The sequence below is a fragment of the Triticum dicoccoides genome, chromosome 5B, assembly GCF_002162155.2.
Source record: "Triticum dicoccoides isolate Atlit2015 ecotype Zavitan chromosome 5B, WEW_v2.0, whole genome shotgun sequence".
NCBI classification, from domain to species: Eukaryota; Viridiplantae; Streptophyta; class Magnoliopsida; order Poales; family Poaceae; genus Triticum; species Triticum dicoccoides.
The window spans coordinates 664,297,703-664,322,411 of record NC_041389.1 but is presented as its reverse complement, the minus strand read 5'-3'; the positions used below and the strand labels follow the sequence as shown (position 1 = coordinate 664,322,411).

Here is a 24,709-nt window from a genome sequence, read left to right as displayed (position 1 = left end):
GATTACCATAGATCATAACCCCCACCACACCCAACCACCCCCCCACCCCATGTTAGGCAACCATATATGGGTGTTAGACAATTTAAGCTTGGATGTCAGGCAACTCTTGTGCCGTATGAGATGTAATATTTAATTTTTGTGACCTTTGTACTAATTCCTGTCTTGGTGTTTGGGTCTTTGATTCCTTCTTTTTTCAAGACAATAAGTTGGACAATAACTTGACAGTGTAATTTTTTTAAAAAGGTACTACAAGCTATCTTATTAATGCTAAAGAAATATATGGTGCTGTGTGACAAACCTGTACCAAGTCAAAGCTTCAAAATAGCCTGCCATGGTGCTTTCTTGGCAACTGTGTTAATTAAAGAACTCGTGATGTTCTTCCTGATGTTGGGGATGTCTTTCGGACCGAAGTTTGGCAAGTTCCTTGCTTTCCACACACTCGCTATTGTCGAAGTGAAAATGCCGCAATCATAACTTGCAAAAACATAAAAAAAACATGGGTGTGAACTTCTGGACATTTTATGAAAAAGCATATATAGAAGCACGAAGAAGACATGTTTCTGTGATGGAGAATCAATGAAAGGAACTCACTCATTATCTTGTTTTGGAACATCAATTTCCTTCAAGCGAAAATCATCCAAGCTTACGCGTGATTCATGGTAGTGTTGGTCCCACAATGAACGCACTGTTACAGCAATCAATCTAGCGTTGTCGTCAAGAGTTTTGCTCTGTGCCAGGCTCCTCCATGAATCGAACACCTCGAACCTGCGGTCCCTAATATTGACATTGAAAAGCCAGTAGTGGTTCGCTGATACAAGATTTGCTCTGTCTAAGTTCTCTAGAATAGGGAACATGATCTGCATGACGAGTGTGTGATCAAAGAAAAAAGAGCAATTCAGGAAACATTTTGCTATATATATGCCAAATGTAAACAAGACAACAACATTGTACTTGGTACTGACCATATCCTTCCGATCCAAGTGATTTGATTTGTTGAATCTGGCATTTATCTCTTGAGTGTTCCAAATCATTTGCTGCAGCCTTATCTGCCATAATTATGAAGAATAAGAATAAAACAAAAATGCAAATGCACATCGTAAGAGGGAAACTTTTTTGTTAAGGTTCTAGCAAAATGGAGCTACCAGTCAGTTTTTGTTGAGCTTGTTGGTGTTGTGGGCAACTTGTTAGAAAAAGTCTAGCAAAAAATGAGAGGGAGTCGTGTTTTTCAATTTGAGGGGTTTTTGGATATCCTAAGAAAATTGGCTGGTGTATGTAAAGATAATAAGAAAGGGGATATAGCAATTCTTACAAAAGAAAAGGGTTGTATCAATTTTTGTTACCTTCTAGAAATTCTTACAAAATGCAAAAAAAAGAAAGGGTTATAGCAATTTATAATGAAAAAGGGTTGGTTTAAATGGAAAAATGCTGCTCAAACTGCTTAAGAGCAAAAAGTAAAGAAGAGAAAAAGGCTATGTACCAAAAATCTGACGGGCATGATTATCTTCTTGGAATTTGCAGGCAAGTCCCGCATTATAGCGTCGATAATTAGTTCGAACACGTGCGACTTGACATGACCGGTCTTTTTCATTGAGCCAGCGAGTTCTCTGAGTGAAACATGGTAACCGCCGTAATCAACAATAGTAGGGCTGCATGAAAAAAAGCAACTCATATAAGTCATATAGAGTATGGGTAATTAGGTGTAAGTAAAGAACAAGAACTACATTAGAATTGTGATTTCACTATCCCTTTTAGCTGCCTTTGTTTCATTCATATATGGTGTGCATAAAAGTTGCCTGCAGTCATCACATCGCTTGCCTGCAGTTTACACATCACTTGCCTAGGGATTTGGTTGGTGTTTGCCTGCAACATATATTTGTTTTGTTTGCCTTCCCGTAAAATAAAAAGGGATAGTGAGTGTAAGACAGGCAGTGATACCTCATGTCTTCAGGTCCAGACTCCTCCTCACTCAATCTTGCGTGTAGAAGGACTGCAGCATACAACCTGTTTACTGCTGGGGTGCAGTTAGAAAGCCTATTCTCGTTGTAATCCACAAAAGGTGACCTCTTGCATGCTGGTGGCTTGATGATGCGTCTCTCAAATTTGTTCATGATTTCTCCTGAGCTGCTACTGGAACCAACTTATCCATCCTTCCCACATGTTTTCTCTGGCGTTTGGAAGTTGGTAGGTGATAAGTTCTCCGTGCTATACTGTGTCCTTCTGCCTTGAGCCCTTTTCTCTGCTTCTTCACACGCTAAGTCAATTTCTTCTAAGTCCCAAAGCAAATCATCATCAGGGATTTCGATGACCATGGATGTTTTTTCCTTTGCTTCCAGGTACATGTGAACAATGCTTCTGCTTGCACTATTGATTTGTTGTGACAGTTGAACTTCCAACACACCTTCATCAGGGATTTCGATGACCGCGGGTGTTTTCCCCTTTGCTTCAGGACACATGTCAAGATTGCCACTGCTTGCCCCGATGATTTGCTTTGACAGTTCAACTCCCAACACGCCTTCATCGATGCTTGTTCCCGGAATATCAACAGACTGCAACTCATAACCATTTTGTTGGCAACAGTCATCAAACATCCCTGCAGGCCTTGCCAAATCTTCAACCATGCTTGGTCCAAAAATTTCATCAAGCCCTATATTGAAAGGAGGTGCAGGGCAATATTCATCCCCCATGGCTATGGTACTGCCCAGCTGACCTTGATCCAACTTGCTGCTTGTAACAATGCACTTTGCAAGGATATCATCGATTTTTGCTGCTTCACTCAATTCTAGCCTAGGCATTTCTGGTGGCTGGTTTTCCTTGTTTGCTGTTGTTCTTGTAATACTCTTTTCCTTCTTCTTGATGGCCACAACCATTGATATCCCCAAGTGTTTCCCTCTTTCATACCATTGCTGGGTGATGCTTAGTGCTTGGTGACTTCTTCAAAATAGTAATTTGGGCAGATGCAGGTTGTTTCAATGTAGCCTTTGGTTGAATGTGCCCCTCACTGGCCTCATTATTGCCCTTACTTGCCAAAACTGGAAGGAGTGTTTCATTTGCAGTTTGCTCCACTTTATGTGTGTGAAATTTCCTTAAGTGTTCCTTTCCTCCATCATAAGGTTTGTTTTGAACCCCGTTTGTTGTAACAAGTGGGCCAGCTGACTTCCCTGGCAGACTTGCCTGTATATGGCAATGAGTTGCACTACTCTTGTTCTACGTTGCCCAGTCTGCACTGTTACTTGCCTACAACTGCTTTACATATGATTCCTTTGCATCAACGGACAATTTCCTTGCATCTGGTGCTGAGTTTCTTGAATGGGCAACTGGGTCCTCCCTTGGCATGCTTGGTTTGCTTGAATGATCAAACCCAGGGGTTGTCTTGCTGTTGGTCATGGTTGCTTGTATTTCAAAGGTGGGTGCCTGATTCTCTACTGTAGTTGCCTTCTGAGTTATACCCACCTGCCTGGTTCCTGGCATTTGGATGCTTTGACCTCTTGCTTCATTCCTGCTCATGTACTCAGCTCCCAGCTGATCCAAAACATCACATGTTACAACGGTTGGTTGATCTATGAAGGTCACCTTCCTTTGTTTCTTCGGTGGCTTTGGTGGACGGCCTTTTGCTGCTGCTACGGCGACTTGATGCATAGGTCCGGCTGCTGTGGCCATGTGACTTAAATCACAAACTTGTTGCATCAGTTCGATTCGTGTCTTCCGGGGGCAGATATCTTCCAGTCTGAATTCAAATGTTTTCTTAAATTCCAGACTGTCAATCAGCTCTTTAAAAATCCGTTTCATTTCCCAACGAACAGATAAACCATCTGACACATAGGCGACTTCCAGCATCGGGAAGTCGGGAGGGGTGCCCTCCTTTCTGACATCTAGCTTCACAAGATCCAACAACGAAAATTGTTCTGGGCTTTCAATCTCTTGACTGTTTTGTTTCCTCTTAATCCAATACTGCATAGATGCACCCTCTTTGCTTTCGGAGTCGTTTTCAGCTGGCTCATGACTCCCATCCTTGGCCCGATCTTCATTAGTGCCACCACTATGACCTCTGCCAGTAGTCTGGTCACCAGACCCCCCATTTCCGCCACCACCATCGCTGCCATCGTCGCCCTCCTTGTCCTCCTCATGTTTGTTCACGTCATCCTCCTCATCTTCTTCTTCTTCCCCATCTTCATCCTCCTTCTCATCTTCCGTCTCAATGTCTCCAACATCTACCTCTACTTCCTCCCGTCGTGTTTCTTCTTCCTCATCCTCCTGGTCCTGGGCATTGTCGCCGCCACTGTTGGTCTCTCCATGCATGTTCCCATCACCATCATCATCATTGCTGTCGGAGTCACCTTCAGCACCGTCTAATTCTTCACTCTCGTCTTCTTGGCCATCGTCTGTGTCACTCCCTGACTGGTAAGATTCTTCATCACTGGGAAGTGTGTGGGGGTCATTTCCACCGGCGTCACGCCTTTCCCTTGAACGTGAACTACTTGGACGAGCAACATTGTCAGCTGCTGGCGCACTAGTTGTGCCGCCATTGTCGTCAAGTTTCCCAATTCCCTGTACAAGCTTGCCCATTGAGTGTGATATTTCAGAACATATTTCATGCACCATCCCGACAAGCTTCTTTTGTTTCTGCGCACACCAGAAGAGAGAGAGAGAGAAGACATTGGGGTCACGTATATTAGAACAAGTACAAAAAAGGCAAGCAAAAAGAGGAATGTATAAGCCAACTCACGTTTGAGTCATATGAGTTGGGGAGCCTTGCTGCCACGAACTTTGTGACGTGATCAAGACTGCCAAATAAGCTTTCATCGGCAAAGCGAGCGAACTCGGTCTTGAGCTATAATTTGAAGTGTGAGAAAAATGCAAACAAAAATAGAAGTCCAGAAAAAAGGGAAAGAACCCTGGTGAGTATGCAACTTTCTCTATTCGAGCTATTTGTGAGTTGCCAAGCATTAAATGTATGGTTGCCTGAAATTATAAGTCTGTATTGCCTATGATTGGTTTAACAAAATAACAACACATGTTTTGCCTGGGGATAACACAGATCTGGTGAGTTGCTTAGGAAAAAAATGTGGTTGCCTAGTTAATGATAGTGTGTTGCCTGATAATTGCTTAGCAAGTTGCCTGACTTCTATATGACCTCCTTACAAAACTGAAAGAAAATTAAAGTGACTGAATGATCATGTGCTTCACAAACATAAGAGGAAACTTACCTGCAACTTGCCAAACTCCCCCCGGCCCTTTTTTTCCTTCTTAATGACCTTGGAAATAAGATCAGAATCCCAAACCGACACTCTTGGAACCGTGCTTGCGATCGGTTCGTCCACATCCAATGAGTCCAGATATAACAGCTACATGAGGCAAAATCAAACACAAAACGGAAAGAATGAGTAGATGAACAACAAGAGCAGGAAGATGAAAAACTATGGAAAAAAGGACAAAGAGCAAGATAGACTTACAACTAAATGCATGACGCAGCAGCAAACTGCATTTTTATCACCTGCTCCCACGAATGCCAATTTTAATTGATCTACTACAAACTAGCATACATTCGTCTCCGTTATTGCATCCACATGCATCACAACAGGAAAACACCGTGGGGATATGTTTAAACTTATGGTAGAAGCAAGGAAACAGGAGAATGCAACTGCCAACCAAGCACGCGGGAAATTGTTATCTGCTGCCCCAGCCATATCCTTGATCATTTTGCACCAAGATGTTAGTGTTGGTGAGCCTTTCGTACTGATCTTCAAGATTTTGTACATTTTGGATGTGTAATCTGCTCTATTCTCGTAGCAAACCTTCCTTCCCCTGTTTGGCAGACCCCATATCCTGTGAACACTTGCTGCATCTACTGGAATCTTGCCCCTCTCTGGGATAACAAGTTGGGAAATTTCGGGGTCGTAATGCTTCATAACCCACTGACTTAAGTCTCCTGGCATGCTACATGTTGCAATCTGCAACAGACCTCCAAACTCAATTCGAATTACCTCGTCCTTCTGAAATTGCACTAAGTCTTTGTTTAGTTTGAACAACCTTGCTGGTGATGCCCTGTTCCTGCGACCCTACAAGTGTGTAAAAATGAGCTAAGTTAAACTTTGTGTGACAGAAATTAGCAAGTATCAATATTGTTTCCATGATGATGCAATGTTTCTCCTATACATAATACCATCATTTTTTCTTACAACTTCAACATGCTCAAAACTGCTAGTGGCCTTGCTTACGCACGATTTAACAGCCAAAAAACATACCTAGAATTGGTAAAAAATGACACATTCATCTCGCAACTTCTAAAAAGAACGCACAAAATCCATACTGCTTTGACTGTGATGAATGAATACCTCATTTCCGGATGTTTTTCGGCGTTTTGGCTGTGATTCACCCTCCTCTATGACCTCCTTGCCTTCTGAGTCATCATCTTGTGCACTGGCATTGCTGTCTATGTCTGACGGGCGCTTCCCACGACAAATTATTCCTTTGGTGCGCATACGCGCCAATTATATTTGGGTTTTGTTGCTGTAGTGAGTGTGCCTGCATTGGGGGGAAAATTTGATCGTCTGTTTCGCATTGCAAAAAGGTCACGAAACTCGAACATGGCAAACATGACAGACACTCCACCGTGCCACGCTCAGAAGTCTTACCTCTGCTCCTCGTACACCCTCTTGGTTTGCTTGTAAACCCTGACCATCACTTTCCTTCATTGCCTCGGACATTTTGGACACTGCAAAACACATAATACAGTATTTTCTGGTTGCTGATAAAAAAAGGACTTCACTACTTGTAACACTGTAGGTTGCTTATAAAAACATGAAAAAATACATTTCCTAGAGCTCGCTGATGAACCATTAAAGCAACACAAACTTGGTTTAGACAACAAAAACAAACTTACGCAGGTGCTGATTAGGCAACTTTGGTTCGAGCTAACGAACAACTTCTATGCTGTTTCGAACGCTGCCACAACAATCTGTAAAATTCAGCAAACTACACCATCATTAATAAGACATCTTATGTATTAAAAGAAAAGTTTGGGCATCTTAAAACTTGTAATCCTCTTATACAATTGGCAATTTTGCAATTTTGAAAAAAATGTGATGGAAATATACAACACAGTAAATAGATGTCCATAACAGATACATGTAGAAAACAACAAACAAAAACACTTGTCAAAGCACAGCTATGAATTATTATCATGAGTATAACAGGGAGACACGGTCCAGGTAGCACCATGTGTGGTGCCAAACACAAGGCTAAACAAAAAGCAAGTATTTCGTGAAGTGGTCAGTTGTAGTCTGATACTTTAGCATATGTGTTGCAAATGGCGACCGCTTATCAAAGCTATTCAATGAAAACTAAACTACACAAACACCTTTTAAAGTTTCGACAACTCATAAAGCCACAATCAGGCAACTCATGCACAAAAGTCGAAGCAATTCGGTTAACAGCCCCAGTAAAGGTAGTTCAGACAGCTCTAACAAAGTTTTGGCAACTTAATCAACGCTGAACAGGCAACTTGTATACAATGTCACATCAACTTAGTGAACGCCCCAACGCCTGGTAGTTCAAACAGCTCTAAATTTGCCAACTCATAAAGCCAAAATCAGGCAACTCATGCACAAAATCGAAGCAACTCCGTAAGCTGTTCGAGGCAACTCTTCAGAGAGTTCTATTTCGCCACCTCAAAATAGCCTCAATCAGGCAACTCTAGTGCAAAAATCGAAGCAACTCCATAAGCTGTTCGAGGCAACTCTTCAGAGAGTTCTATTTCGCCACCTCAAAATAGCCTCAATCAGGCAACTCTAGCGCAAAAATCTAAGCAACTACTGAAAAAAACCTAAACGAAGTTCACCAAACATCTGCCAGAAGCAAATGCCCATCTCAGACCAAACAGATCTGCACGAGGACTGACAGCACGCCACCAAATCCCTCACGGCATGACCCCGAGATTCCCCACCACGAAGGCACCACGATTCATCCCTAACTGAAGCAAAAACCACTACAACCTATGGGCGCGTGATTAAATCCACCTCCATGTTCGCATGAATCACCGCTAAATCCAAACCCTCTGCAACGGAGCACACGAAGAAAACCAGAGAGAACGGCGGCGATGGGTGCATACCTTAGGAATCCAGAATCATCCAGAACGCTAGGACACCGGACACGCAGCGCCGTCTGCGACCTTCAGCACGCACCCTTTTTGACCCTGTGCGCGACGAGATTGGACCCGTTCCGCCGTATTCTCCGAGGGCCGCGCGCACCTATGCACACTCGCGGGGCTTTGTCGCTCAATCACTGCCGCCGCGCACGCCCTCCGCTCTCCGGCAGCCGTCGGCGGCGTCGGGCGGTTTGGGGGCCGCGGTTGAACAGCGGCTTGGGGGATTGGCGTCGAGGGGGGAGGGAGAGAAGGGGAGAGAATGGGGCGGATTGGGAGGATTGGGTGGTGGCAGTTTCGAACAGTGAGGCAACGGACGGGGCGCGTGGGTAGTGGTGGGCCTCCAGGTGAATACGTGTCAACAGGGGGAGGACGAACCGATCGTCCCGACCAGGAATACCTGGGTTCGATCGCGCCGATCGGACGGTGCTAAAAGGTGAGTGCTGAAACGTGACAACCAGCACTCAGTTGCTTTTTAGCATTTAGGGAGATTTTTTGGGGGGGAGGCTTCCAAGATTGAGATGCATTAATATAACAATAATTAACGCAGCCACCGATGTGGGCTGGCCGACTCCTCGTCGTCGTCGGAGGAATTGAATCATCCTCGTGTCGTGTCCACCCAGCAGCCCACTCACGCATGTTACAGCCGTTGTAAGCAGCTTCCCGGCGTCCATTGTGCCACTCACCCTTCTCCTGCTACTCATCATTCGACTAGCATGGGTGAGGACCACAATGCCTCGTTATCAACAAGATCCGTGAGACGGCCACCAGAGGCACGGCGGTGGACATGAGCGAGCTCCTGTCCGGCTACACCAACGACATCGTGTGCCGTGCGGTCCTCGGAGAATCCCACCGCAAGGCAGGCCGGAACAGGCTTTTCGGCGAGCTCACGGAGATCAACGTCTCCCTTCTCGGCGGGTTCAGCCTCGAGAACTACATCCCCCCAAACATGGTAATGGCCGATGTGCTCTTGAGGCTGGTTTCCGTCAAGGCTCGACGACTCAACAAGAGGTGGGACGACTTGTTCAACGAGATCATTGAGGAACACCCGCACCCCAGCAAACCATCATCCGGCGAGCAGCAAGCAGCAGATTTCATAGATCTTCTGCTCTCTCTCAAGGAAGAGTACGGTCTCACTACGGATAACATCAAGGCCATCTTGGTGGTAATAATTACATTCACTTGTACTTTTCCCGTTGCAAATAATTGTCCGTGTCTTCCTATACTGTTGTCATACTACTACAGTATAATATTTCGAGCTGGAGGGAGTATATAAGTAGTATATTAAGAGTTCATTCACAATTATATATATATATATATAGTACTTATGTGGTGATATGATCAACAGACACACACGCTAAGTTGGATCGTTTGATCTTAACAGGACATGTTTGAGGTAGGCATAGAAACATCTTATCTGACATTGGAGTACGGCCACTGGTAGAAAAAGAGGCTTCCGTCCAGCCCCATTAGTCGCGAAACTGTAGGAACCGCGACTAATGAAGTCTTTAGTCGCGGTTCGGCAGACGAACCGCGACCAAAGGCTTGGGCCAGGGCGCTCGGTGGCCAGCTGGTGCACGTGAGGGGCTTTAGCCGCGGTTGGCCAGGCCAACCGCGACTAAAGGTGCCCAAAGGCCTTTAGTCGCGGTTGGCCTGGCCAACCGCGACTAAAGCTCCTCCCCTATATATACCAGTTCAGCGCACTCACTTAGCCATTTGGTGCCACTTCTCTTCACAAGGGGGTGTAGGTTTGCTTTTGGTTCCTCTTATGCACACAAGGTGTTTGATGAAATGCCCAACAGCGTGAAACAAACATGATATGAAGTGTTGGAGCCACACTTGAGGTTCCTCCTCGATCGCGGTTAGCAACTTGAACCTTTCATGCATGTGTGTCATTGATAAAATATGCATGTGTGTTGTTCATTGTTTAATTTCTATTGTTTATAGCTAGTTACTTTAACAAATGCATGATGGTTAATTATATATTTTATATTATAATAATGCAGATGAATCGGCAGTGGATGTACGGTAACCGACTCTCCCGCGAGTTCACTACGGGTTTGAAAGATTTCCTCGTAGTGGCTAATGCGAACAAGCAGAAGGGTTTTGTTATCTGTCCATGTGTTGACTGTAAGAATCAGAAGGGTTACTCTTCCTCAAGAGAAGTTCACCTGCACCTGCTTCGGCACGGTTTCATGCCAAGCTATAATTGTTGGACCAAGCATGGAGAAAGAGGGGTTATAATGGAAGAAGATGAAGAAGGGGATGATTTCATCGATGAAAGCTATCTTGCTCATTTCGGTGATACTTTCATGGAGGATGCTGAAGGTGAAGGGGAAGGTGAAGGGGCAGGTGAAGGGGAAGGTGAAGGGGAAGGTGAAGGTGAAGGTGAAGAAGAGGCACGTGATGAGACCGTTGATGATCTTGGTCGGACCATTGCTGATGCACGGAGATGCTGCGAAACTGAAAAGGAGAGGGAGAATTTGGATCGCATGTTAGAGGATCACAGAAAGTCGTTGTACCCTGGATGCGATGATGGTCTGAAAAAGCTGGGTTGCACACTGGATTTGCTGAAATGGAAGGCACAGGCAGGTGTAGCTGGCTCGGCATTTGAAAACTTGCTGAAAATGTTGAAGAATATGTTTCCAAAGAATAACGAGTTGCCCGCCAGTACGTACGAAGCAAAGAAGGTTGTCTGCCCTCTAGGTTTAGAGGTTCTGAAGATACATGCATGCATCAACGACTGCATCCTCTACCGCGGTGAATACGAGAATTTGAATGAATGCCCGGTATGCACTGCATTGCGTTATAAGATCAGAGGCGATGACCCTGGTGACGATGTTGAGGGCGGGAAACCCAGGAAGAGGGTTCCCGCCAAGGTGATGTGGTATGCTCCTATAATACCACGGTTGAAACGTCTGTTCAGGAACAAAGAGCATGCCAAGTTGTTGCGATGGCACAAAGAGGACCGTAAGTCGGACGGGGAGTTGAGACACACCGCAGATGGAACGCAATGGAGAAAGATCGACAGAGAGTTCAAAGATTTTGCAGCTGACGCAAGGAACATAAGATTTGGTCTAAGTACAGATGGCATGAATCCTTTTGGCGAGCAGAGCTCCAGCCATAGCACCTGGCCCGTGACTCTATGCATCTACAACCTTCCTCCTTGGTTGTGCATGAAGCAGAAGTTCATGATGATGCCAGTGCTCATCCAAGGTCCGAAGCAACCCGGCAACGACATCGATGTGTACCTAAGGCCATTAGTTGATGAACTTTTACAGCTGTGGGGCAGACCTGGTGTCCGTGTGTGGGATGAGCACAAAAAAGAGGAATTTAACCTACGAGCGTTGCTTTTCGTAACCATCAATGATTGGCCTGCTCTTAGTAACCTTTCGGGACTGTCAAATAAGGGATACAATGCATGCACGCACTGCTTACATGAGACTGAAAGTGTACATTTGCCAAATTGTAAGAAGAACGTGTACCTTGGGCATCGTTGGTTTCTTCCGAAAATTCATCCAGTAAGAAAGAAAGGCAAGCATTACAACGGCAAGGCAGATCACCGGCCGAAGCCTGCGGAACGCACTGGTGCTGAGGTATTTGATATGGTCAAGGATTTGAAAGTCATCTTTGGAAAGGGTCCTGGCGGACAATCAGTTCCGAAGGGAGCTGACGGGCACGCAGCCATGTGGAAGAAGAAATCTATATTCTGGGAGCTAGAATATTGGAAAGTCCTAGAAGTCCGCTCTGCAATCGACGTGATGCACGTTACGAAGAATATTTGCGTGAACCTCCTAAGCTTCTTGGGCGTGTATGGGAAGACAAATGATACAAAGGAAGCACGGCAGGACCAGCAACGTTTGAAAGACCCTGATGACCGGCATCCGGAATGGTTTCAAGGTCGTGCCGGCTACGCTCTGACCAAAGAAGAGAAGGTCATCTTTTTTGAATACCTGAGCAGTATGAAGGTCCCGTCTGGATTCTCGTCCAATATAAAGGGAATAATAAACATGGCGGAGAAAAAGTTCCAAAACCTGAAGTCTCACGACTGCCACGTGATTATGACGCAATTGCTTCCGATTGCTTTGAGGGGGCTCCTGCCGGAAAATGTTCGAGTAGCCATTGTGAAGCTATGTGCATTCCTCAATGCAATCTCTCAGAAGGTAATCAATCCAGAAGATCTACCACGGTTACAGAACGATGTGATCCAATGTCTTGTCAGTTTCGAGTTGGTGTTCCCGCCATCCTTCTTCAATATTATGACGCACCTCTTGGTTCACCTAGTCGAAGAGATTTTCATTCTCGGTCCTGTATTTCTACACAATATGTTCCCCTTCAAGAGGTTCATGGGAGTATTAAAGAAATATGTTCGTAACCGTGCTAGGCCAGAAGGAAGCATCGCCAAGGGCTATGGAAATGAGGAGGTAATTGAGTTTTGTGTTGACTTTGTTCCTGACCTTAAGCCGATTGGTCTTCCTCGATCGCGGCACGAGGGGAGACTAAGTGGAAAAGGCACGATCGGAAGGAAATCAACGACATGTATGGACGGCCATTCTCTGACTGAAGCACACCACACTGTACTGACCAATTCCAGCTTGGTGGCTCCGTACTTTGAGAAACACAAGAATATTTTACGCTCGGACAACCCGGGGAAGCCTGAGTCCTGGATTAGGAAGGCCCACATGGAGACTTTCGGCAGTTGGTTGAGAAAACATTTAATGAATGACAATGATGTTGTAGATCAGCTGTACATGTTGGCCAAGACACCATCTTCGACTATAACGACTTTCCAAGGGTACGAGATAAATGGGAATACATTTTACACGATCGCCCAAGATAAAAAGAGCACCAACCAAAACAGTGGTGTCCGCTTTGATGCAGCAACCGAGAATGGGCAAAAGGTCACATATTATGGTTACATAGAGGAGATATGGGAACTTGACTATGGACCCTCCTTTAAGGTCCCTTTGTTCCGGTGCAAATGGTTCAAGCTAACAGGAGGTGGGGTAAAGGTGGACCAGCAATACGGAATGACAATGGTGGATTTCAACAATCTTGGTTACCTTGACGAACCATTCGTCCTAGCGAAAGATGTCGCTCAGGTTTTCTATGTGAAGGACATGAATAGCAAACCGAGGAAACGGAAAGATAAGAAAACGATCAGTACATCATGCGATGATCCAAAGCGCCACATTGTTCTTTCAGGGAAAAGAAACATCGTGGGAGTGGAGGACAAGACAGACATGTCAGAAGATTATAATATGTTTGCTGAAATTTCGCCCTTCAAAGTGAACACCGACCCAAGCATTAAGTTAAATGATGAGGATGCTCCATGGATACGGCACAATCGTAAGCAAGCAGGGACACAAGGGAAGAAATGATGTGTAATAATTTATTGTACCGAACTTTGTTGAATGGATCATGTGAATTATATTACCCGTGATGTGTTTGGTGTCCATTTTCGAATGATTCGAGATACCACTGATAATTTATTGTACCAAACTTAGTTTTATTTTTCTTAATTTTTTGATATATTATTTGTATTTTTAGAATTTTGAATTGAATTAGTTTTATTTTTCTGAATTTTTTGATATAATATTTGTGTTTTTAACATATTGAATTGAATTAGTTTTATTTTTCTGAATTTTTTGATATATTATTTGTGTTTTTAACATATTGAATTGAATTAGTTTTATTTTTCTGAATTTTTTGATATATTATTTGTATTTTTAACATTTTGAATTGAATTAGTTTTATTTTTCTTAATTTTTTGATATATTATTTGTATTTTTAGAATTTTGAATTGAATTAGTTTTATTTTTCTGAATTTTTTGATATAATATTTGTGTTTTTAACATATTGAATTGAATTAGTTTTATTTTTCTGAATTTTTTGATATATTATTTGTATTTTTAACATTTTGAATTGAATTAGTTTTATTTTTCTTAATTTTTTGATATATTATTTGTATTTTTAGAATTTTGAATTGAATTAGTTTTATTTTTCTGAATTTTTTGATATAATATTTGTGTTTTTAACATATTGAATTGAATTAGTTTTATTTTTCTGAATTTTCTGATATATTATTTGTATTTTTAAGATTTTGAAAAAGAAAAAGTATTTTGAAAAATACCTTTAGTCGCGGTTGTTCTGGCCAACCGCGACCAAAGGTTGATAATTAACAAAAAAACCGTAAAATTTGATAATTAACAAAAAAACGTATATAAAACTTGATAATTAACAACAAAAAAGTAAAACTTGATAATCAATATATACAATGACCCCGCGCGTCAATGTACAACGATCCCGCTTTAAAAAAATGTACACGACCCCGCGCATATACGGAGAGGGGGCGGCGAGGGGGGCGGCGATGCGCGCGGTGTTTTTTTTTGGATCGAGAGGGGGCGGCGAGGGTTATACATGTGTGTTGTCCTCGCCTCCCTCTCCGTGACGCCGTCGTCTGCCGCCCCGTCTCGCGCTCTACCGCGACACCCTCTCCCACCCCTTCCTCGCCCCCTCCTTTTGCCACCGCCCTTTCGCCACCGCCACCGCCACCGCCCCCCTTCTTCACTTAATTAATTTGTTTTTACTACATGTTTTCAGGACTGACATAATGGCGGACGATAGAGCTGACCCGATTATGGACAACTATGATCCGGACGGTGAAGCACATATGTTCGGCATCATAAACGGTGATATTCTATATGTGCCGACCGGACAAGAAGAAGATGATATCTCTTCTTATCTGAACCTTGACGGTGAAGATGAAGGGCGCCGTCAGCAAGATGATGCCGAACAAACGTCGATAAACGACGATCTTCAAATGGAAGTAGCAACCACCTCCGGCGCTGAGGTATATATATATATACATTGAGCCTCTGGTGATACAAACTAACTGATTTGAATAAATATGTGTGGACTAACGCGCGCGACTCTCTTTCTTATTTTAGCCCTCGGCCGGATCGTCGAAACAATCGAGTACGTCGTCAAAGCGTGGCGCAACCAAGACGATGAAACAAGGAGAAACATGCACCATCGAGGTTGTCGACAGTGCAACCGGCAGGCCGCTGGAGCCCCGCAAGAACGCCACCAAGTTTGTCAACCAATGCGGAGCCATTGTTAGAGACAACGTCTCGATCACCGTCCAGGAGTGGAATAAGCCAAAGAAGGCACGAATTGCTGGTTTCACTTTTGTCGATAAGAGAACAAAAAAAGATTGCTTCAAAAAGCTTATGGAACATTTCGTTCTACCTCCGGAATACAAAAAATTCGATGAGGAGGGTAACAAGATTGAGGAAAACAAGGAGAGGAGGAGGCTAGTCAAACAGTTCGCTCTTCATAAGATGGCCGACGCATTCCGGAAATTCAAGCAAAATCTAGCCCATGACTTTGTCAAGCAGAACAAGACTCCGGATTTCAAAGGAAAATATGAGAAACTGAAACATGATTGGCCAGAATTTGTGAAGCAAAAGAAATCGGAGCAGTTCATTCAAATATCGAAAAAAATAAGGAAAATGCGGCTAAGAAGGAGTACAATCATATTATGGGGCCAGGAGGGTATCGCCTTTGGGAGCCTAGGTGGGAGAAGATGGAGAACGAGCTGAGGGCGCGAGGAATCCGTCCAGGTACGGAGGGATGGGACCCAAGGGCCAAAAGCAGGTGGTACGGGCATGGGGGAACGCTGAACCCGGAGACAGGGGACTGTGTTTACCGGGGCAAAATAATTAAACCCACCCAAGCCCTTATTGACGCAATGAGGGATGCTCAAGAGGGGAAGATCAAGTTCAACAGAGAGAACGACGCGCTGACAAAAGCCCTCGGGAATCCTGAACACGGAGGACGTGTACGAGGCATGGGGCACATTCCGTGGAAAATAGGGTTCCCCCAGAACGATGACCCGTACGGTTACAGAAGCCGGAAGAGAAAGATGGATCGGGAAGCAGATGTTGTGGCGCGGTTGGCATCGGAAATGGATGTGATGAAGAAAACCGTGAGTGTACTAGTAGCCGAACGAGATGCAGCTCGGGCGCAGCATGAAGATCATCCAGCGGATCTCAGAAGCCAGCAGCGGAGAAGCAGTGTGGCTTCCACGGAGGCCCCACCGGCTGGTGCAGATGCACCAACGATCGAAATTACTGCACCGGAGCCTCTGGTGGTCGAAATTACTGCACCGGAGCCTCTGGTGGTCGAAATTACTGCACCGGAGCCTCCTCGCTACCCCGTGGACGATATAAAGGAGATGAAAGAATGTCATCTGTATTATCCTATCGGGAACATGTCCGTGAAGGTAGCCATCGGCAGTGCTTTACCATGTTTACCTAGAGCACTCCACCACAACACCCCCATTCAAGATGGCTATGCTCGTGTCACGGTGGAGGACATAGTCCAAGGGTTTGAGGACCTGGAGATTGACATTGCTACACCTGAAGGGGAGAAAAGACTTGGAGATGTCAAGCGCCATTTCATTCTATGGCAAAAGAAGTTTATCAAGTTTCCAGGCGAGGCGCCAAGGACAACAAGTCCACCCCCCTACGGTGGTGGCGGTTCACCTACACCTCCGTCACGTCAGCCGACGCCCCCCAGTCCACAACGTCCGGCGGGTGATCAGACGCCGCCCCCCAGTCCTCGTCCGGCGGGTGATCAGACGCCGCCCCCCAATCCACCTCCGGCAAAGAAGCAGAAGCAGTCCTGGATTATTAACCCGGACCCTTATGTACCTAAGACCACAAAGGTACCAGAGCCATCATTGAAGCCTCTCCCCACAAGGCCTTGGGAACATAGTGCCGAGGAAACTGCCGCGGCCGCGGCTGCTGATCATGAGAAATGGAAGGCGGACTGCAAGAAGAAAAGAGAGCCCGAGCCCAAGCCAGTATTTTCTGATGAGCAAAAGAAGTGGGCTAAGTCATTTTTGAGCACACCGTCCCAAGCCGCGAAGAATCTGCCTGACGACTATGCATGTGAACTTCGTAGGCAGGCACTCATGTTGAAGGAGAAGAAAGAGCGGGCGGAGAACCAGGAGAACAAAGCCTTGGAGGAGGCCGAGAAAACGGAATTAGAAAGTAAAAAAAGCGGGAAACGAGTTGCCCAGCTCGGGGAACAAAGTAAACAATCGATTGCCCCGCTTATAGTGAAAGCCGCTGGTCCGGATGACCCCGATATCATAGCAGCTGCGGCAGCACATGGATTGACTGTAACGAGTGCCAGAGAACAAGCGGCCAACTTAGGTATTACTCTTCGTGAAATGTTAGGCCTTGATGAGGCGCCAGTGAAGGAGGTAGTAATTACATATGTGAAGAATGGGCCTCTCGTCGAGCCTGCGCCGGAACAGGATCTACCTCCACAAATGAAAGGTCTGCTGAAATGGTACAAGGGTTACATAAAAAATAAAAACGCCAAAGAATATATTTATGCGGAAGTTAGATATGAGCATCACTTCAAACATTACTATGTACAAATTCATCTGAGTGAATTGTTCCAGCTTTTCAATCTGCGCGAGCTCGACAAATCTATCATCAGTTGCTATGTTCTGTAAGTGATTTATTTCTACCCCATCTCGTTCATATTGCCTGCACTATATATATGTCCTAACTATATTGTTGTGTCCGCTATTATACATGCAGAATGAAGATTAAGGAATGCAGAGTAAGGAACATCCATGATGTTGGGTTCATTGACCCACACATCGTTAATGGATATGTGTTGGAGCATCACCCCGCCGACATGGAGGCAGACCTGTGGCAGTTTCTTACAAAGCAGGAACTCAAAAGTGATATTCTATTTCCTTACCATTTTGGGTGAGTGTTTCTGTCTTGAGCACATTCTCTTTTGTTTACTCCATGCATGGTATGTGGCCGGCTAATCGATGAGTTATGCATGACGTACTGTGCATGTATCGTGTCCGCAGGTTTCACTGGATTCTGCTAGTAATTAAAGTTGACACCTCAGAATGTCTCGTCCACGACTCTCTGAATAAGGATCCAAAGCTTTGGGGCGACATGAGAAGAATGCTGCAGAAGTAATTATTTTCATTCATTTGCGCTCTATATCGATCGGCCTATTTCGTTCATTTCCTAATATCAAGTAACTAATAACTCTCTTGTTCATTTAATTTTCTTTGCCTCGTAGGGTTTGGAGACGGTTCGTAGATACAAAGGTCGGTGAATTCAAAAAAGAGCTAGAATTCAAAAGGTCAAAGGCTAAGAATGGTGAGGATATTCAGCCAGCGGGGACCAATCTATGTGCATACTATGTTTGTGAGATGATCCGGAGATACACCTCTGAGCGGGTTCCGAGTGATACCAATGCTCAGAGGAATAACCTCCGGATGATGCTTAGTCCAGAAGCTCGCTTCCGACCACTTCAAGAGGAACTAGCTGGATGGTTCAGGAGGGAAGTCCTCCATCCTAAAGGAGAACACCATTACGAGGACGTAGAACTTTATATGCATTAAATTATGTATGGAAACTTGTTCAAAATTGTATATGGTCATCCGATGATATTGAATATATATTGTATATTCCTCTTGAATTCTTTTTGGTTCTAATTTCAAATTTGTTTGAAATTGTACATTCATATGCATGTATGTAGTACCGTAGAATATGTGAAACTCCTTCAAAATTAAAATAAAGCACAAAAGAAATAAAACAATACAAATTAAACAGAAAACATGTTTAAGGGGGGGGGCTAAAACCCTAAACCTGCGGCGGCCTTTAGTCGCGGTTGGCCAGAAGAACCGCGACTAAAGGTCCTCCGCCCCGACGGCCACCTGGCGCCCACGTGGACGGGCCTTTAGTCGCGGTTCTTAAGCAACCGCGACTAAAGGGTGGGGCCTTTAGTCGCGCCCGTTCGGTCGCGGTTGCGCAACCGCGACTAATGGCAGTTGCGAACCGCGACCAAAGGCCCTTTTTCCACCAGTGGGCATGGCTGAGCTCATGAACAACAGACACATTCTGAAAAAATTACAGGAGGAGGTAAGATCCCAAGGAAAAAAGTTAGACATGATAACAGAGGAGGACCTTAGCAGCATGGCCTACCTAAGGGCAACCATCAAGGAGACGCTGCGCATGCACCCACCAGCGCCCTTCCTCCTCCCGCACTTCTCCACCGCTGACTACTGCAAGATCGACGGATATTGATACCCTCCAACACACCCGTCCTTGTGAATGCCTGGGCCCTAGGGAGGGATCCATCGTCTTGGGAGAGACCAGAAGATTTCTGGCCTGAGAGGTTTCTGCAGGATCAAGCTGGCGATGTGGACACCCAGATGAGGGGCAAAGATCTTAGGTTCCTGCCATTTGGGTTCGGGCGAAGGATTTGTCCAGGGATGAATTTCGGGTTCGCCACCATGGAGGTTATGTTAGCAAATCTCATGTACCATTTTGATTGAGATGTTCCGAATAAGATGGCTACCAGCGCAGGGGTTGATATGGCTGAGTCGTTTGGGTTAACGCTTCGCCGAAAGGAGAAGCTTCAACTTGTTGCTCAGATTCCCTAAACCTACTATGTATAAGTTTATTTCGACATGAGCACGAGAATAAAGGCAAGGAATAAAATGACTAATGTAGTACTGTTTATCAGTCATTATTACTTCCTCTGTTACTAAATATAAGTCTTTTTAGAGATTCCAATAAGAGACTACATACGGAGCAAAATGAGTGAATCTACACCGTTAGCCATAGTAGTAGAAGTAATAGTTAGTGAGACAACTTCATGAAGACACGATGATGGAGATCATGATGATGGAAATCATGATGTCATGCCGGTGAGGATGATGATCATGGCGGCCCGAAGATGGAGATCAAAAGAAGCAAAATCCAGTTCTCAGTTGCTAGGCCAACAGGAATAAAGACATCTACTAAAAATGAATTGGCTACATGTTATTTTTAACATCCTTCAGATAAAATGATTTTCAGGAACAGAGCTTAGGTGGCAAAGCAGGAGCAAGGAAACACATGCACATTTGACGAGTCTGGAATAGGAGGCTAACTATGGTAGTTCCTGATCTACGAGTGTTAGTTAAACATGGACTTAACGGCAACACATTCAAGAGAGTTAAAGTGCACCAAAATTGCCCCGGGTGTGCAAGAAATTTTGCAGTGGTATACCTCTAGTTGCTTGATTTCCATCTTCACATGACTAATGATTCCATCAACGCTCCAATTTTCCACAGTTGAAATGGGTGAGGTGAACGGAAAGAGAATCTCAACATCTTCCCGTGTACCATACTCAACAGCCAACTCTATTGGCAGTCTACCAAACTGTTGAGGAACAACGAAAGCTTTAGAAAGGCAATACTGAACATGAAGAAATAAGAAATATTCTAGACATGATATGCAAACCATATGTCCATATTGATTCACTACCATCATATAATAGGTCGACGTGGTGCTAGTGTGGCACATCTATGTATATCTGACTAAATTAAAGACATGGCACGAAGGGGACAAGGCAAAACAATAGCAAGCGTATGCAAAAAAAATCAAAAAAGGTAACTTAGCACAGCCTTTTATTTTAATTTTACAGATAGCATCTCATCTAGTTTTTTTAGAAAAGGAGCATCATCTAGTTGTACTGACATCATAACTCATACGGTTGTAGCATATCTGTATAGGACAAGTCTACTGAAATTACAAAGACAAGAAAGACACAAGAATGTGACAAAAAAGAGCATTCTTACTGTGTTAGGAACATTTGGGTTTGCGCTAGCTTCCAACAAGCACTTGATAGCTTCAGTTAAGCCCTTCTCTGCAGCCTTCACCAAAAGATTATCCCGAGGACTATCACTACTGACATTAGCTCCACCCTATCAGATCCAAGTATAGAGGACAAGCCAATCATATGGTTTTCAAGTAGGTAATACAAAGATAGCTAAATCAAACATCAGTCTATAGAAATCCAGCATTCCTGCTGTATTATAAGCAGAGGATACTATACCTGAATCAATAGCTTCACACAGGCTACGGAAGATTTTTGTAATGCCATGCTTAAAGGTCCAAACTGACATCTAGTGTCGTTGGGCTGGAAAAAAAAGAACTTCACTTTGGTGCCAAAATATGACAGTTCCAACAAAAAGATGGGATTTGTTTGGGGAAAAAGCGCTGAGAGGATACTTCTTTCGTAAGAATATACTCCGTCCGTCCCATAATATAAGATTTTATTACAACCGATATACTCACATATTTGTTGTAATAAAATCTTATATTATGGGACGGATGGAGTAGAATATAGCTATATAGTCTTATGTCCGCTTGCTACCATTAATTTTTTAGACTAGTCCCACCATGCCTACTCTAGCTCACACATTAACAGCTACAGCAGGGCCTGTTTGGTTGGTTTATGAAGGTTGATGATATTTGCCACAACATTTTGCAAAACATGTCTAAGATTAGATGATAAAATGAGTGGCATACTTTGCCAAGCCTAAGTGAATCCTACCACACCTTTTTTAGTCAGTGACACATGGAACCCAACTTGTAGAAAAGGAATCTTGGCACAAGTGTGGCTGTGAACTGAACGGGTAACCAGCTTGCCTAACTTTTGGCATGGCATAGTTAGTCACCAACCAAAAAAAAGCCATCAGCTACAGGTGGGAACAATTGGAGAAAGTAGCAAAAACCCAGCAAAAGGGGGAATTGGAGTTAAAAGACATCATATCAACAAATAATTTGAATAGTACATCTGCATTGTGCTCCAAAAGGGTCTTGACAATACTAGGATATCCTCTAATGGCAGCATCCGCGAGTGCTGTCCCAAGATCTGATAATGCATCGACGTCAGCTCCCCTCACAAGAAGAAACTTAACTATTTCAGAGTACCCTGAAGAAAAGAAGAAAAGGGTCATAATACTATTACCAATAAATGACATGAACAAAACATTTTTGCTCGGCAAAGTTCAAATTACTAGTGGGGGAAGGATTTTTGTTGTTTCACATTTCTCTAAATAGGCATACAGAAAGAATGACCATAATCAGTCAACATAAGAAGGAGGTAAAGTAGACGAACATTTCTCAGGAAACTAGTTCCAATGGATAGACTAACAAGATTGGTAGCAATACGATGACACGTGGAATCTTTACATATCTGAGAGCGGGGAATTAGGAATCAGCCAATAACTAGAAGTTGTCTCTCATTGAAGCGCTTTAGAGTCCCTAGAAGCTGCACTTCTTATTTCTCCAACCTAGAGCACTCTTATTTCAATACATATGAAGAAACTCATAAGATTGATCACTATTCAGACCCCAATGAACATGAGAAGCAAATAAGATCAGGCTACTTTTAATGTATGGGAACAGGAAAAAAAATTCTATTAGGCTAGCTTAGTCTAGCTCCTGGTAAAGTAAATCCATTTTTATCACCATGGTAGGTCCAGCACAAAACAAGCGATGCTAAAGTAAGTACTAAAATTCAAGTGAAGTTCCTTTTCATACCATGAACTGCAGCTACATGAAGAAGGGTGATGTTTCCCTCTGCACGTTGCTGATGCAGATCAGCGCCATGATCAATGAGGTACTTGACGGCAGGAAGGTTGCCATTGGTGACGGCATGCGCCACGGGTGTAAACTCTATCATTAAGACGCTCACAGCTCACCTGAAGTTGATGATAAAGTCATAAAACAAAATGTGCTTATATCAGGATCAAAAATGCCTGAACGTATGCTGAGCGGGCAAGTCGACATCCATCTTGACCTCCTCCACGAGATACTGGAAGACAGAGAAGCTGCCGCAGCCGGCGGCGGCATGGAGGGCGTTCATGCCCATGTAGGTGGTGCTGGCCACCGTCACCGGGATCCCACGCCCCTGCACGTCCATCTCCTTTGCAATCTCTGCAGTTCAGACCAAAAAAGGGGGCACTTTTAGTCAGGAATCATGGCAAGGACGTAGCATCTATGTACTGTAATCTGAATCAGAAAGAAATCGCCCCTGATTCTTAGGAAGGGGGGCAAGAATCTGGTCTGAAACCCCCGATTTGCCCCCAAACCAGAGCACTGAAACCTAAATCACGACCGAAATTGGCATCCCGGAGCCGCAATCCGCGGCCAGATCAAGAACGGAGCACACACGGCAGCTAAACCCTAGGCCCCTGGCCAGATCTAGCGAGCTCAGTGACGCGGGACGTCATGGAGGGAGAGGGAGGGGCGTGGGGATTTGGTGAAAGGCGGCACTTACTCTTGATCTTGCCGATGTCGCCGTTGTGGGCGGCTTCGATGAACCTGGCCTCCGGCGACCAACGGTCGCGCTCTGCACAAAAAGCGAGTGAAATGATGAGACGACCAGAGGGGGAGCCGTACAACCGGCGGCGGTCGGACAGGTTAGGGTGCGAGGTCACCTTTGCCGAGGAGGAACTCGTACAGGCGAGGCAGCGGTATATGTCCGGTTCCCATCCTCCCCCCCTCGCCCTCCTCCTCTTCGCCGGTGGCGGCGGCGGCGGTGCGTGGCAAGGAGCAAGGAGTCGAAGGAAGCTTCTGGAGCCGGGGAGAGGAGGTGGGGAATAAAAAGGGCGGGAAAAGGGAGGGGAGTGGGGCAAAATAATCCTGTACGACCGGGTCGTACGTGCGACCCGGCCGCATGGGGAGGCTGATAGGTGGGCCACCCTCCGACATGCTCTCTCACAAGCGGGTCGTACAAGATTCGCCTCTAGGAGTGGGTGCACTTGCACTATACCCCGCCATGGGCAGCCCGGCCCGTACGGCCCGACCTTTTCCCATGGGCCGGGCCTGGGCCTATATATTTAGCCCGATGGTTGGGCCGGGCCAGGCTCAGGATCGACATATTCATAGTTTAAGGAAGAGGCCCGGCATGAGGCCTCACGGGCTTTTCGCATGATGGGTCAGGCTTGGGCCTGATTTTTACGACCGACAATTGGGCCGGGCTGGGCTTGGGCCTAGGTTTTCCGCGTCAGGCTTTGGTAGGCCCGGCTCGAAGCCCGGCTCAGCCCGACAAATGGCCAGGTATAGCTCGCACAATGGGATGCCCACCCATGGTGTGATCTGAGTGACACTGATGACAGAAGCCAGGACCACAACCTCCCTTTTCTTTGCTTTTGGATTCAGGTTTTGAATTTTAAATTTGAACTTGCTTTGAGAAACATGAAAAGATGCAGATGGTCATATACACACATATACACTCATCTTTGTGAACACATGTTTGCACACCCTACTTTTGTGAGTACCTCCGAAAGACTGAATCAGTAGATCTTGAGATTGTCGAAAACACCTAAGGCATCTCGCTATCAACGAAAACATCGCCTCCCGTTGAAAAAAAATACTCGGCCTTTAATGAGTCACGGCCACATCACCTGTGGTCGTCGGTTGAGGTCGACCCGTATGCGCATGCCCTTGCGCGATTGCACGACATAACCCCCGGCCCTCGCCTCTAAACGAATCATGATACAAACTGTTGTATGATACCACTTGCTAAATAGTTGTTGGATCTTTCGAGCACGTCACATGAAGCACATAATGATGAGACGTCTCGAAGTTCGGACGAAGCCCACGAGCATGTTTGGATGTTTGTACCAACCATGAAAATGCCCACTAGATGCAGTTAGGGGTTTCAACACCCTCCCCCACC

At 45.0% G+C, this 24,709-nt stretch overlaps 2 protein-coding genes across 3 annotated transcripts; both read right to left on the bottom strand.

Moving 5' to 3' along the window:
• Positions 1-308: 308 nt before the first annotated feature.
• On the bottom strand, positions 309-1,495 carry LOC119310434. Its single transcript, XM_037586191.1, has 4 exons — positions 1,478-1,495; positions 963-1,046; positions 592-857; positions 309-474 (listed from the first exon to the last, which is right to left on the bottom strand). The coding sequence occupies exons 1-4, from the start codon at positions 1,493-1,495 to the stop codon at positions 309-311; spliced, it is 534 nt and encodes a 177-aa protein (XP_037442088.1).
• A 3,709-nt stretch (positions 1,496-5,204) lies between these two features.
• LOC119312447 (ankyrin repeat and SOCS box protein 14-like) lies at positions 5,205-23,611 on the bottom strand. Of its 2 annotated transcripts, XM_037588170.1 has the most exons (13): positions 23,466-23,611; positions 23,306-23,377; positions 22,795-22,962; positions 22,567-22,701; positions 21,816-21,955; positions 21,074-21,157; positions 20,817-20,942; positions 20,245-20,397; positions 6,881-6,955; positions 6,633-6,712; positions 6,333-6,522; positions 5,451-6,056; positions 5,205-5,342 (listed from the first exon to the last, which is right to left on the bottom strand). In XM_037588170.1, exons 1-9 carry the CDS (start codon positions 23,518-23,520, stop codon positions 6,926-6,928), a joined length of 963 nt encoding a protein of 320 aa, XP_037444067.1. In that variant the 5' UTR covers positions 23,521-23,611; the 3' UTR covers positions 5,205-5,342; positions 5,451-6,056; positions 6,333-6,522; positions 6,633-6,712; positions 6,881-6,925. The 2 variants fall into 2 exon arrangements, with proteins under 2 accessions (XP_037444067.1, XP_037444066.1); XM_037588169.1 differs by lacking the exons at positions 5,205-5,342; positions 5,451-6,056; positions 6,333-6,522; positions 6,633-6,712; positions 6,881-6,955 and adding an exon at positions 19,077-19,383.
• Positions 23,612-24,709: the final 1,098 nt, after the last annotated feature.